Here is a 15,270-nt window from a genome sequence, read left to right as displayed (position 1 = left end):
TGTAATCTTAGGGACTTTTGTGGGTTTTTTAAATATGTGAAAAAATCTTAAGTATCCCTTGTGCTTTATTTTTGAAAAAATCAAAAAAAACCTTGAGGACTTCTGGTGTTTGTTTTTCCAAGACTGGAAAGAATCTTTAGAACCTTATTGCATTTTTTTTTAATATGTAAAAGAATCTTAGAGGTATTTTGTGTTTTATTTTTGGAAGGATATGAAAGAATTTTCCTTGTTTCGTGTTTTCAGAGTTTGAGGACCCCTAGTGTAATTTTTATATTTGAAATAATGTTAGGAGCATCTTATGAAAAAATTAAAAAGAAATTTGGTGTTTTAGGCATTTTTATAAAATTTTTAAGAATCTGTGGAGCATTATTCTATTTTTCTTTAAATAAATGTAAAAGAAACTTGAAGGACCTTGTGTTTTTTTTTTTTAATTTCTGAAGACTCTTAAGTTGTTCTTTAATTTTAAAAGAATCTGGAAGAAGCTTAGATCCGTTTGTGTTTTATTTTTTAAAAAATCTCGGAGTTCCTTGGTACCATTTTTAAAGAATTTGAAAAAAAAATTGAGCACTTGATGTTTTATTTTTTTTATAGGAGTTGAAAAAATTTCGGGAACGTTTTTATTTTGTTTTCGACAGCTTTTAAGAAAATCTTAAGAGTACCTAGTGTTTTTGTGTTTATTGTAAAATAATCTTAGAAGTATCTTGTATTTTATTTACGAAGAAATATGAAAAAAATCTTGAGGACCTCTGGTGTTTTATTAAAAAAAAAGGAAAATATTTTGGGGACTCCTAGTACCCTACTTAATATGGAAAAGAATCTTAGAGATTTCTTGTATTTTACTAAAAAAAATGTTTTGGGCACCTCTAGAATTTTACTTTGGGAAAATTTGTTAAAATCTCGGGGACCTCTTTCGTTTTGGTATTAGCAAGAATTTTAGGGGTCCCTATTTTTTAAAGGAAAGAATCTTAGGGATCTCTTGTATTTTATATTCGAAGAAAATTGGAAAATATTTTAGTGACCCCTATTACTTTATTTATGTGAGATTTGATAAATCTCGTGGACCCCTTTTAAGTATTTTGGTTTTAGCAAAGCTTGAAAGAATCTTAAGGACCCTTACTACCTTTTTTTTTGATATGGGAAAGAATTTTAGAGGTCTCTTGTAAGTATTTCATTAAAAAAAAAATATTTTGGAGATCTTTAGAATTTTATTTTTGGAAAATTTGATAAAATCTTAGGGACCTCTTTTGTTTTGGTATCAGCAAAATTTGAGAGAATTTTAGCGGTCTCTATTTTTTTTATAGGAAAAAATCTTAGAGGTCTCTTGTATTTTATTTTCGACAAAAATTAAAAAAAAAAAAAAATTGATGACTTTTGGTGTTTTATTAAAAAAAAATTGAAAAATGTTTTGGGGACCTCTAGAATTTTATTTTTGCAAGATTTGATAAGATCTCGGGATCTCTTTTGTTTTGGTTTTGACAGAGTTTAAGAGAATCTTAGGGATCCATTTGTTCTTTTTTTTAATGGGAACAACTCTTAGTGGTCTTATATATATATATATACCTGGTGTTTTATTTTTGAACAATATTTTGAGGACTCTAGAATTTTATTTTTGCCAAATTCGATAAATTCGCGGAGACTTCTTTTGTTTCGTTTTTGACAGACCTTAAGAGAATCTTAGGAGTACCTATTGTCCTGGTTTTTATTTGTTAAATAATCTTAGATATCTCGTATTTTATTTTCGAAAAAATCTTGAGGTCTACTGGTGTTTTATTAAAAAAATATATATTAGAAATACATTTTGGGGACCTCTAAAGGTTTGATAAAATCTTGAGGACTCCTTTCGCTTCGAAGTTTGAGAGGATCTTAGAGGTCTCCAGTGATTTTTTTTTTAATATGGGAAAGAATCTTAGGGGCGCCTTGTGTTTTATTTTCTAAGAAAATTGAAAAAATCTTGAGGACTTCTGGTGTTTTATTTTTGAAAAAAAAAATTGAAAAACATTTTGGGGACCTCTAGAATTTTATTTCGGCAAGATTTAATAAAATCTCGGTAAACCTTTTGTTTCGACTTTGACATAATTTGGGTCCCCTAGTTTTTTTTTTAATACGAAAGAATCTTAGGGATGTCTTGTAGTTTATTTTCGAAAAAAATTGAAGCAAATTTTGAGGAAGTTCGGTGTTTTATGTTTGAAAAAAATTTGAAAAATATTTTGGGAAGTTCTAAAAATTTATGTTTGCAAGATTTGTTAAATCTTGACGGCCAGTTTTATTAAAAAAAAAAATTAAAACATTTTGGGGACCTCTAGATTTTTGTTTGCAAGGTTTGATAAAATCTTGAGGACTCCTTTCGCTTCGAAGGTTGGAAGAATCTTAGAGGTCCCTAGAGTATTTTTTTAATATGGAACAGAATCTTTGGGGTGTTTTGCATTTTATTTTTGAAAAAAAAAATGAAAAATATTTTGGGGACCTCTAGAATTTTATTTCTGCAAGATTTAATAAAATCTCGGGAACCCTTTTGTTTTGGTTTTGGCATAATTTGGGTCCCATAGTTTTTTTACTAGGAAAGAATCTTAAGGGTGTCCTGTAGTTTATTTTTGAAAAACTTTGAAGCAAATTTTGAGGACGTACGGTGTTTAATCTTTGAAAAAAATTTGAAAAATATTTTGCGAAGTCTAGAAATTTATTTTTGCAAGATTTGATAAAATTTTAGCGGCCCCTTTAACCCTAAAAAATAAAATAAAAACATTTTCAGAACCTCTAGATTTTTTTTGCAAGGGTTGATAAAATCTTGAGGACTCCTTTCACTTCGAAGTTTGAGAGAATCTTAGAGGTCCCTAGTGTATTTTTTTAATATGGGACAGAATTTTAGGGGTGTTTTATATTTTATTTTCTATGAAATTTGAAAAAATCTTCAAGACTTGAAGGTGTTTTATGTTTGAAAAAAAACTGAAAAATATTTTGGGTCCCTCTAGAATTTTATTTCTGCAAGATTTAATAAAATCTCGGGAACCCCTTTGTTTTGAAAAAAATATATATATTGATTTTTTTTGCAAAGTTTGATAAAATCTTGCGGACTTCTTTCGCTTTGAATTTTGAAGGAATCTTAGAGGTCCCTAGTGTATTTTTTTAATGCTAAAGAATCTTAGGGATGTTTTGTATTTTATTTTTTAATAAATCTGAAAAATATTGAAGATTTCTATTGTTTTATAAAAAAAAAACAATTGAAAAACATTTTGGGGAGCTTTAGTTTATTTTTCAAAAATTCTGAAAAATCTTGAAGATTTCTGTTGTTTCATTAAAAAAAAAATTTTTTAACATTTTGGGGGACCTTTAGAATTTTATTTCTGCAAGATTTAATAAAATCTCGGGAACCCTTTTGTTTTGGTTTTGGCATAATTTGGGTCCCTAGATTTTTTAATAGGAAAGAATCTTAAGGGTGTCTTCTAGTTTATTTTCGAAAAAAATTGAAACAATTTTTTTGAAGACTTTCGGTGTTTTGTTTGAAAAAAAAAATTGAAACATATTTTGGGAACTTCTAGAACTTTATATTTGCAGGAATTGATAAAATCTCTGAGGCCCGTTTTATTTAAAAAAAAAATAAGAACATTTTTTTATGAATCTCTAGATTTTTTACAAGATTTGATAAAATCTTGAGTTCTTTTTTTTTTCGAAATTTGAGAGGATGTTAAAGGTCCCTAGTGTCTTTTTTTTAATAAAGGAAAGAATCACAGAGATGTCTTGTATTTTATTTTCTAAGAAATCTGAAAAAATTTTGAGGACTTCTGGTGTTTTATTAAAAAAAAAAATTGAAAAATATTTTGCGGGCCTCTAGAATTTTATTTCTGCAAGATTTAATCAAACTTCGGGAACCCTTTTGTTTTGGTTTTGGCATAATTTGGGTCCTCTACTTTTTTTTAATAGGAAAGAATCTTTGGGGTCTTATCGCTTATTTTTGAAAAAATTGAACCAAATTTTGACGACGTTCGGTGTTTTATGTTTGAAAAAAAAATTGAAACATATTTTGGGAACTTTTAGAACTTTATATTTGCAGGAATTGATAAAATCTCGGAGGCCCGTTTTATTAAAAAAAAATAAGAACATTTTTTTATGAATCTCTAGATTTTTTTACAAGATTTGATAAAATCTTGAGTTCTTTTTTTTTCGAAATTCGAGAGGATGTTAGAGGTCCCTAGTGTCTTTTTTTAATATAGGAAAGAATCATAGAGATGGCTTGTATTTTATTTTCTAAGAAATCTGAAAAAATTTTGAGGACTTCTGGTGTTTTATTAAAAAAAAAATTGAAAAATATTTTGCGGACCTCTAGAATTTTATTTCTGCAAGATTTAATCAAACTTCGGGAACCCTTTTGTTTCGGTTTTGGCATAATTTGGGTCCTCTACTTTTTTTTAATAGGAAAAAATCTTAGGGGTCTTAAAGCTTATTTTTGAAAAAAATGGAAGCAAATTTTGAGGTCGTTCGGTGTTTCATGTTTGAAAAAAAATTTGAAAAATATTTTCGGCATTTCTAGAATATTATATTTGCAAGATTTTATAAAATCTCGGGGGGCCGTTTTATTTTTGAAAAAAAAAATTAATATTCTAGAAATCTCTAGATTTTTTTTTTATAAGATTTGATAAAATCTTGAGGAGTTTAGAGGTCCCTAGTGTATTTTTTTTAATCTAGGAAAGAACCTTAGAGGTGTCTTGTATTTTATTTTCTAAGAAATTTGAAAAAAATCATCACGACTACTGATGTTCTATTTTTGAAAAAAAATTGAAAAATATTTTGGAGACATCCAGAATTTTATATTTCCAAGATCTGATAAAACATCGGGGATCCCTTTTGTTTTCTTTTAGTAGATTTTGAGAGAAATCTTTTTAATTTTTGAAAAATTTGGAAAAAATCTTGAGGACTGAAGTATATGAAAGAATTTTAAGGGCCCATTGTATTTTAATTTAAAAGAATTTGAAAAATTCTCTCGGGGACCCCTAGTGTCGAATTTGAAAATATCTCAGGAAGTCTTTTGTTTTTGGACAAATTTGAAAGCCTTTGATAGCGCCGAGTGATCTTTTTTTAACAATAGGAGAGGACCTTCAGGGTTCCTTTTTGGAAAATCGTTTAAAACAAAATTGAAAAACTTAATCAAATTCGCAGGATCAAATTGACAATTAGTACATGAAACGGAACTTGTTCTATTGCCAGAGCTGCAGCACCCAGTTAAATTTTATTCAAATATCGACCAGCTTTTTCCAATTTAATCCCAGCTTTTGTTTAAAATAAAATTTGACTGTCTGCCAACTCGAATTTCACCTGAAGAGCCGTTCAATATTTGACACAAAAGCTTTCGGTCGACTAGTTAAAGTCCACTCTGCCTTTGAAGTTGGTCGACTGAGGCTAGAAAAAAATGCAAGTACGGAAGCATTGCTTTTGTACTGTGAAATGTTGAAGGCGGAATTTATTGTACCGATAAAGGACTGATACGCCAAGACCCGATTTTATAGGAATCGTTTTATTGCGGTGGAGTTCTGATAATGGAGCTGATATTCGACTTTAGGGCGGCTTCTCGAATAATGCTTAATTCCATTATAGTATGATAACAATGTGGAAACATTTTATGGACGCTGAGGAAACAAGGCCATGAAAATTAGTGGGTAGTTGGGTTTGCTAGGAATTTTACAAGCAAACAAAAACAGTAACAACACTAAAGTGTGGCTGCACAAACTTATTACGTGGTGCAGTTTGCAGAGGACCCGACTACGCGATTCGTCGTGGTTTTATTGAATTAAGACTGTGGACCCAACTTCTTCCTGATTCTCGCCACATCCACTATTTTATTTCAACTTCCGCTAAACCCACTCATAATCAACACGACTGTTATTTTACGAGCTCACATATTTTCACTCAGCCCCAGCGTGCACTTACCCCGAAAACATCTTCCATTATTAATTATCTAATATAATTTTCGCTCCTCGTCCTGAAAAATCGCTCGCCTTTTTATTTATCCCCGTCTTCCTTAAAACCAGCAACAAGCTACCGACGACACGCAACAAAAAAGAAAATCTCAAACCCAGCTCAACTTTATCAACTCCACTCATCCATCACCAAGATTTATATTTCACTTAATGGTGCATCGCAAAAGCAGGAATCGCGCTACGACGAAACGTCATCGTGACGTCACGCGCCATATTATCATATAAACGAGATTCATTGTTCCACATTTGAAAACTAAAACCCATTCTTTCAGATTCGACCATGTGCGGGTAATCCTCGAATTTATCAACATGTCCAACCAGGCAGAAGGCCGGTCCGGGGTGGCCTCTGCGGGTCACGTGGGGTCGCAGAACAAGAGACCCGTCATCCTGATCTATCCGACAGGTAATTAATTGGCCGGGTTGAATTTGGCGCCGACGCGCTAACACCCGATTGGTGAAATCTGACGTCATTTTGCAGTGGCTCCCGAGACCGTGGTGGTGCCGATAATTTCCTGCATCCTGGGATTCCCGCTTCTGGCCCTTCTGGTCATCTGTTGTCTGCGGAGAAGAGCGAAGTTGGCACGCGAACAAGCTCGCAGGCGCAACTGTGATATTGAACACGGTACATTCTCTATTGTCAGATTCAGCCCAATACACTATTTAGGTAACTAGTATACTTTTTTGAGTTCCCTCAGTTCATGTCTTTTTTCCCTTCGTTTACGAGTTACAGTTTTCTTCATTCGGCTAGATTTTTCCTTAATTGGTTTGTTTTTACACACCCATCGACACAGTAGGTACTTGAACACGTGACACGTTTTAACGGTATTGTGCACCGATTGGTTGCTTTACACACAGAAAACGCGCTTTTTTTGAGTTAACCAATGCAGTTAGAGGATTAACTAATCAGGTTTGTAAAGCCACCAATCACGTTACGGTATTTAGTGGGCGTCACCTACTAAGGTCCGTCAAATTGGCTAGCACCATTAATCTCATAGCTAGCACCACTCTCCAAATATAAAATAATAATAATAATAATAATAATGACAAAAACTCGCTACTTTTTTGTTTTCTCGACGTTTCATGCCCCCTGAAAGTACGAATACCTACCATCTGGATTGTTATTACTTATTGTTGTAAAATTTTATATTTATGTTATGAATATTCCTGCATTTGTGGTTTATGAATCTGTGTCAAATTTTTACCGTAGACATCGAAATTTGTGGAAAAAAAAACAAAATTGTATAACAACATTTTGCAATTTAACATTGAGACTGCAAAACCGAATGCTTTGAAATCTTGCAGATGTTTTAAAATTATGATATGCATAATAACTTTTTAATCAAAATATACTTCCTTATCCCCTCCAAAAAATTGATGACATCAGCTCAAAATTTTGGCGAATGAATCCTATCTAAAATGTCCAAAATACGATGAGTCTATACTTGTGATTTATCAATTTATCTGCGCAAGTACTAGCCCCGCCCACCCGCCCTTATTTCCTCAGAGGATATCATTTGCCAAAATTAGACTTATCTTAGCAAGTACTAGCTAGTACTACCCTCCGAAAAAATAAAGGGGGGGGGGGTGGACGAGTCTAGATAAGATAAGACGGACTTTGGCAAATGACATATCCTCTAAAAAAACAGGGGGCGGGTGGGCGGGGCTAGTACTTGATAAGATAAGACTGACTTTGGCAAATGACATATCCTCTGAGAAAACGGGGGGTGGGTGGGCGGGGCTAGTACTTGGTAAGATAAAACTGATTTTGCCCCTATTAATGTTGTAAAAACTTGTGAAATTTAAAGGTGTTAAATTGCAAATTTAATTTTTTATATTTGCTTATACAGGTGGCTCAAAAAAATTAATGAATCATTCAATTTACTATATTGAATAAATCAAGAATTGCAAAACTGAATATGTACTTTGAAATCTTGCAGACGTTTTAAAGTTATTGTAATTAAAATATGTCTGTTATTTCCCCCAAAAATTGATGACGTCGTCTCAAAATTTTGGCGAATAAATATTCTACCCAAAATGTGCAAAATATAATGAGTTGCTAAAATAAAAAATAAAATTCTGAGATGTAAATCTCAACGTGCTAATTCGCAAAATATGAAGATTTTACTGTTCCAGAGCAAGATTTTTGAAATATTCGGTTTGATTTTTTTTTTTTAAGAATCCTAAAAATTGCCATATTTCAGTCGGCGATTCTATAAAATTGGTAGGATTTTTTGAAGAAATGAAGTTTAAAATAACTTTAGAAGTTGAATTCAATGTCGAAAGTGGTCGTAAAATAATAATCAAAAATTTCAAAAGATTGGAAGAATGTCCTAATAATCCACAAAAAGGAATAAATTTTGATCTTCTCCCGAGGACCATCAAAAATTGCAAAAACAATTTCTTTTAGTAATTTGGATCTCTAGATGTTTTTTTTTCGAAAATTCCTACTTTTTTTCAGAATATTTAAAACGAAATGTGAGAAATTTCGAGATATTTAGTTTAAAATTTTGACTTTGAACCTCAACATTTGGAAATCAGCTCGCCATATCTCTTCTGAATTAATGTTCCTGGTAGGCGTATTATTTTTGAACAAACATCGAAATTTTTGGAAAAAAATCAAAATTGCAATTTAACATTGAGACTGTAAAACCGAATGCTTTGAAATAAAATCCTTTGGCAAATAACATATCCTCTGAGAAAACAGGGGGCGGGTGGGCGGGGCTAGTACTTGATAAGATAAGACTGATTTTGGCAAATGACATATCTTCTGAGAAAACAGGGGGCGGGTGGGCGGGGCTAGTACTTGGTAAGATAAAACTGATTTTGCCCCTATTAATCTTGTAAAAACTTGTGAAATTTAAAGGTGTTAAATTGCAAATTTAATTTTTTAGATTTGCTTATACAGGTGGCTCAAAAAAAATAATGAATGTGTCAATTGTTTTTAGATTAGCTTATGCAGGATGACTCAAAAATATTAATGAATCGTTCAATTTACTTTATTGAATAAATCAAGAATTGCAAAACTGAATACTTTGAAATCTTGCAGACGTTTTAAAGTTATTGTAATTAAAATATGTCTGTTTATTTCCCCCAAAAAATTGATGACGTCGTCTCAAAATTTTGGCGAATTTTACCCAAAATGTGCAAAATATGATTAGTTGCTAAAATAAAAAATAAAATTCTGAGATGTAAATCTCAACGTGCTAATTCGCAAAATATGAAGATTTTACTGTTCCAGAGCAAGATTTTTGAAATATTCGGTTTGAATTTTTTTTTTTAAGAATCCTAAAAATTGCCATATTTCAGTCGGCGATTCTATAAAATTGGTGGGATTTTTTGAAGAAATGAAGTTTAAAATAACTTTGGAAGTTGAATTCAATGTCGAAAGTGGTCGGAAAATAATCAAGAATTTCAAAAGATTGGAAGAATGTCCTAACAATCCACAAAAAGGAATAAATTTTGATCTTCTCCCGAGGACCATCAAAAATTGCAAAAACAATTTCTTTTACTAATTTGGATCTCTAGATGTTTTTCGCACCTTTATTTTTTCGAAAATTCCTACTTTTTTTCAGAATGTTTAAAACGAAATGTGACAAATTTCGAGATATTAAAATTGCAATTTAACATTGAGACTATAAAACAGAATGCTTTGAAATAAGATCCTTTGGCAAATGGTAAGATAAAACTAATTTGGTCCTTATTAATCTTGTAAAAACTTGTGAAATTCAAAGGTGTTAAATTGCAAATTTAATTTTTTAGATTTGCTTATACAGGGTGACTCTAAAAAATTAATGATTCAGTCAATTTACTTTTTTGAATAAATCAAGAATTGCAAAACTGAATACTTTGAAATATTGCAGACGTTTTAAAGTTTTTGTAATCAAAATATATCTATTTAATTCCCCCCAAAAAATTGATGACGTCATCTCAAAATTTTGTCGAATACCTTCTACTCCAAATGTGCAAAATATGATGAGTTTCTAAAATGAACAAAAAATTCTGAGATGTAAATCTCAACGTGCTACTTCGAAAAATATGAATATTTTACTGTTCCAGAGCATGCTTTTTGAAATATTCGGTTTGAAAATTCTTTTTTTAATAGTCCTAAATAAATATTCCCATATTTCACTTGGCGATTCTACAAAATTGGTAGCAATTTTTGAAGAAATGAAGTCTAAAATAACTTCTAGAAGCTTCTTCAACAAAAAATTATCAAAAGTTTCAAAAGATTGGTACCGAAAAATTGAACTTTTTTGGAAAAATGTTCTAAAAATCCACAAAACGGAATAAATTTTGATCTTGACCGTCAAAAATTGCCAAAACAATTTCTTTTGTTAATTTCGATCTCTAGATCCTCTGTTCTCTATTCAAAATGAAATGTGAAGAATTTTGAGATATTTAGTTTAAATTTTTATTTTGAACCACAATATTTGGAAATCAACTCGCCATATCTCCTCTGAATTAATGTTCCTGGTAGGCGTATTATTTTTGAAGAAACTTTTTTTTTTTCATAATTTTTGACCAGTTGGTTTTCCCATACTTTTCTCAAATAAGTCCTCAGGAAAAATGGTAGGATTGCTCCTGGATTTTCAATGCCTCCACAATTTTTTATGGATAACTTCTCGAAAATCTCGTATTTTTATACTCATTGTATGAGATTCCTTTTTTTTTCGAGCAGCGTCAAAAATTACTAAAATAATTTCTTTCATTAACTGCGACATTCAGAAGTTTTCCCAGAGTGTATAGAATAAAATGTGAAAAATTTTGAGGTTGTGGCGACAAATAACAGGTTGGTAAGCGAAGAAAGATAATCCGCTCTGTGGCCTAGTGGTCAAGGCATCCGCCCGGCAAGTGGGAGATGTGTGGTTCGATTCCCATCGGGCAACAGACATTTTTATTCGTATACCTAATGTGTTTTAAAAATCTGATTTTGAATTCGAATATTTCGAAAACCGCTCACCCTATTGCCTGAAATATTGTCATGGATAGACATACGATTTTCAAAATTATTTTTTTCGTAATTCTGGGACACCTAGCTTTTCCAGAAGTACGCTAAATAAATCTTGAACAAAAATGTTTCGGTTTCTCCAGAATTTCTAATTTTCTGTCGTAATTTTCATCTGAAACCATAAACATGCTATCTTTTTCGAATCAGGTGGTCGAAATCTGCCCTCCAGATTTTTTATGAATTTTTAGACAACTTCACCAAAAGCTCAATTCTTCAGTAAAATATGAAATTTTTTATCTTTTCTACTCCTAGAAGCTTTTCAGGTCTTTAGTTTTCGAAAATTTGTACCTTTTTTCCAGAATGTCCAAAATAATATGTGAACAATTTTCACATAACTTAAAATTTTGACTTTGAACCCCAATATTTATAAAACCGCTCGCCATATTGTGATAACCAAAACATTCCGCCTTAAATGGCATGTGAAAAAAAAATTGAAAGCCGCGTTGTAGCACGAGCGGAGTTTGGGGCTCCTGGTTGTGGTTGTTCTCCCACCACGACGGTGATTCTGTTCTATCCTATCGGCAAGCATAGCGTCACGTCATCCCGACCGCCCTTGACTTCTATTCTAGGTCTGTGTCTCTTATGCAGATGGCGCGATAAATCCCGCCAGCTCGACTTAGAACCGCGCCGTCCGCTTCTGCCACGTGTTTCTGTGTTATTTACCTCAATTCCATTTTAAACGTTCACTTTCTATAGCTCTGATATTAAACTACAACTGAACAAGTGTTAAAATTCCAAAAAGAGCAATAAACAACATTTAAATTCGCTATACACTCTCGTGAAATTTTAAACAGCAAAGAGTTCTTATCTGATATTAAGATTAGACATCAGACCGTTTATGATGGAAGCATTAAGATTTATAAAAACAAAAAAAGATCTGGTGTGAAGTAAAATTTGTGCAGACAAAAATGATTACGTGAGGTTAGGACCTGTAGAGTATGAAAATTTATGCTCAATTTAAATTAGATAGCAAAGAAAATTATTAATTTTATCAACAATTCAAACAAAGAATTTACCTGATGTTAAATTATGCCACACTTTATCAGCGATTCAAACAAAGAATTTGCATTTGCAATTAACGGTTCACGATTAAAATCCTGACATGAACTGTGAATTTACAAACGATAAAACCGCAAGAATTATTAGCTACGCGCGTTGGGGAAACTGTGGCGTCGTTTCGTTGGTTGTCTATGTTTAAGGATTTTCTTGACTGAATATTTTTCAAATTCAAATTATTTAAAGGATAATTTAAAAAATAAAAATTAGAACAAAACAACATATTGTAATGTTTGTCCACATAATTTGTTAGTAATTGATAGAAAATAATTTCCATTTTAAATAATAAACACTACAATGAAAAATTACTTCTGTGGAAACTAAAATATACAAATATACGATTTTCCTCATTAACCTTGGATGGTGCTAGCTTGAGTAAACTTCATTATCTCAGTGTTGCCAACTTGTCTGACCCCACCTACTAGATGAATTTAAATATCGTTAAATCGATGGAAGTCCCGCACCATTAATTAAACTTCGCTTAACTATCGTTTTGAGCAGGGCGTTCCACAAGGGCCGTTTCCCTGAGGTCAGAAAGGGCAATGAGTAGGGGATTTCCCTCGCTGGAACTCGACACAGTTGTAGAAGAGCGATCCGATCCGGAACCGGAAGCTACCGTAATTGAAATGATGACACCCGACGACGGAGAATCGGACAGATAGCATAAGGTTACAGATGTGTGCAGTGCAGACAGGTGAGCCGCTCTAACCCCAAAATTTTTCTACAGTAGCGACGACGTCGAAGTGTCCGGTCCGTTAGTTCGAAACTCGCATCCGCTTTGTCAGTCAGCACAGCAAAAAAGAACTAATAAACAAGCCCCAGTTCGTTTATACTCGGACTTGAAAGTGATGGGGGAATGACAGACGCGTCGGAATTAAAGTCGCTGTGATTTAAAAACGTTCTTGAGATAAATTTAACTCGATGAATGCGTTCCAGGTCTCCGCTTTGGACTGCGTTAACGCACGCACACACGCTGGCTATGGAGGCCAACAGCTGACCCGAGGATAATGGAAGTCCCGAGGAGCCAGTCGTACCACAGATGATACCTTTGCCCTTCATTAAGGGCTACTGACCTAGTGACTTCAACTATATCAAATTGAGTTATTTTGTATCTGAAGTACACCCTCTGTCCCTATAGTACAAAGGTTTACGTATTCTTGTAAATTATAATTGAATGTTATGTAGGTACTTAGAGTAGTGGTAATTTTTAAAATGTAATAGCGGGTTCACACTTAGAGCACTTTGTTTACTTAAGTCAATTGCATTGAAATTGTGTGTAAAACTATACCGGAATCGGGAATCCGTTGCTTTTGAATATTTAAGCTAGATTTTCGCTTTGTGGCTCTTGTTTTAGAGTAGGCTGTATTTCCCAAGACTTGACCCTCAGTGCCAATCCTAGTTTTTGTATTTTCAAAAATAAAGTCTATATTGGGAGGTTTCCCTACGATGTTGTAGCCACCGTGTTTTTGTCGAATCAACTGAACTACACTAAATAGAGACGAAAGGTAGGTATTACTTTTTTGTGTTTCAAGTGGGTGAACATACAGTCCACACACTTCGCAGTTCGTGCGTAATCAAAATTAAAGCACACGTTAAAAATTATTCGAATTTTATTAAGTTAGCGTTACAAATAATTACAAATTCGAACTGTCAATACTTCTTAAGAGTACACCAAATAAAATGTAGAAAAACTATATATATAAAAAAATATATACAAACTTTGGTCTACAATTTCTTATCCTTGTTCTACTAGTTTCTAATAAATACATTACTGATTTATCACAAACTAAATTGGACGGTTACGGTCTTATTGCGGTGATATACAGTCGTTTCCAAGCACTCTGGTCCCTGCAATAGGCTGCATTTTTCGAACCAGCTCATCGCCATCCGTACCCAATATTTTTTTATGGACTTTCAGGCAACTTTAAATTTAGCTTAAATTTCCAAATTTTTAAAAATAATGACCATTTCTGACAACTTCCGAAAATTATCTAAGGACATTTTTTGTTGATTTCGACTTGCTTTTTTTGATTTATCAATTATTTTTTTTATTTACTGATTGCTGATTGCTTCGTTATCCGATTTTTACTTTCGCTATTTTTTTTACATTTCGGTATTTCAATTTTTTTTTATTGTTCAATGTTTCATTTTTTTTCAATTTTTCAGTTTCCGATTTTTTATTTTTACAGTTTTTCGATGTTTATTTTGACATTCTTCAACTTTTGAATTTTAGAATTTGTCGATTTTTCTATTTCTAGAAAATTCTGTTTTCCGTATTTTCTATTTCTCGTTTTTTTATTAACCAGTTTCTCGATTTTACAGTTTCTTTTTTTTAATTTTTTAAATTTGCAGTTTTTTCAATTATCGAAGTCTTAAGTTTCCCAAGTTTTAAGATTACAATTTTTAAATTTCTCGGTGTTTCAAGTTTCATTTTTACTATTTTTGATTTTCAATTTTGCAATTGTTCGATTTTTCTGCTTTTTAAATTTTCAGTTTTTTCATTTTTAAGGTTACAATTTTTCCTTTTCCAATTTTTGACCTCTTAATTATTCCAATTTGAGTTTCTTTTTTTTGCAGTTCTTCGATTTCTCAATTTTTAAATTGTTCGGTTTTTCAATGTTTCTTTCTCGATTTTTCAGTTTTTAATTTTTTGATTTTTCAATTTTTCAGTTTTACAATTTTCCGATTTTTTTATTTTTTAAAATGTCACTTTAAATAAGTTTGTCCTTTTGTTGAAAAATTAAAAACAAAGTACTTCCACGTATGTAATTCCAAGTTGTTTCGTTCCTTCGATTTTTTATTTTCTCAATTCGAGATTTTTAAATGTTTGTTTTTTTTTAATTGCTAATTTTTCGATTTTTCCGTGTTCCGTTTTTACATTTTTCGATTTTTCGATTTTTTGGTTTTTCGATTTTCATTATCATTTTTATTTTTCAGTACAATTTTTGTATGTTTCGATTTTTTAATTTGCAGATATTTTAATTTTGCGATTTTCCAAGTTGCTTTTTAGTTTTTCCATTTTCATTCGTTTTTTCAATTTCTCAGTTTTTAATTTACCACTTTTTCAGGTTTCAATGTTACAAATTTTCGATTTTGCGTTTTTATTATTTTTTTAAAATCTACAATTTTGTAATTGTTTGATTTTTAAATTTCTCGGTTTTTAAATTTTTCGGTTTTTCAGTGTTTCGTCTTTTCGATGTTACAATTTTTCCATGTTATTGAACATACAGTCCACAC

At 31.7% G+C, this 15,270-nt stretch overlaps 1 protein-coding gene across 3 annotated transcripts in view; it reads left to right on the top strand.

Annotated features, from left to right (window-relative positions):
- Nucleotides 1–13,487, top strand: part of LOC135126592 (uncharacterized protein) — a 41,017-nt gene extending 27,530 nt beyond the window's left edge. Inside the window, exons 2-5 of one of the 3 annotated variants that reach the window (XM_064052622.1) lie at nucleotides 6,242–6,372; nucleotides 6,448–6,591; nucleotides 12,535–12,727; nucleotides 12,970–13,487. In XM_064052622.1, coding sequence (XP_063908692.1) covers nucleotides 6,279–6,372; nucleotides 6,448–6,591; nucleotides 12,535–12,695 — 399 coding nt within the window. In that variant the 5' untranslated portion in view covers nucleotides 6,242–6,278 and the 3' untranslated portion in view covers nucleotides 12,696–12,727; nucleotides 12,970–13,487. The other 2 variants (XM_064052620.1, XM_064052621.1) reach the window with 2 other exon arrangements.
- Nucleotides 13,488–15,270: the final 1,783 nt, after the last annotated feature.

The sequence above is a fragment of the Zophobas morio genome, unplaced genomic scaffold (assembly GCF_036711695.1).
Source record: "Zophobas morio isolate AGI-343-1 ecotype UQ-CSIRO unplaced genomic scaffold, CSIRO_AGI_Zmor_V1 ptg000011l, whole genome shotgun sequence".
NCBI classification, from domain to species: domain Eukaryota; kingdom Metazoa; phylum Arthropoda; class Insecta; order Coleoptera; family Tenebrionidae; genus Zophobas; species Zophobas morio.
This window is presented reverse-complemented; position numbering and strand designations above follow the sequence as displayed.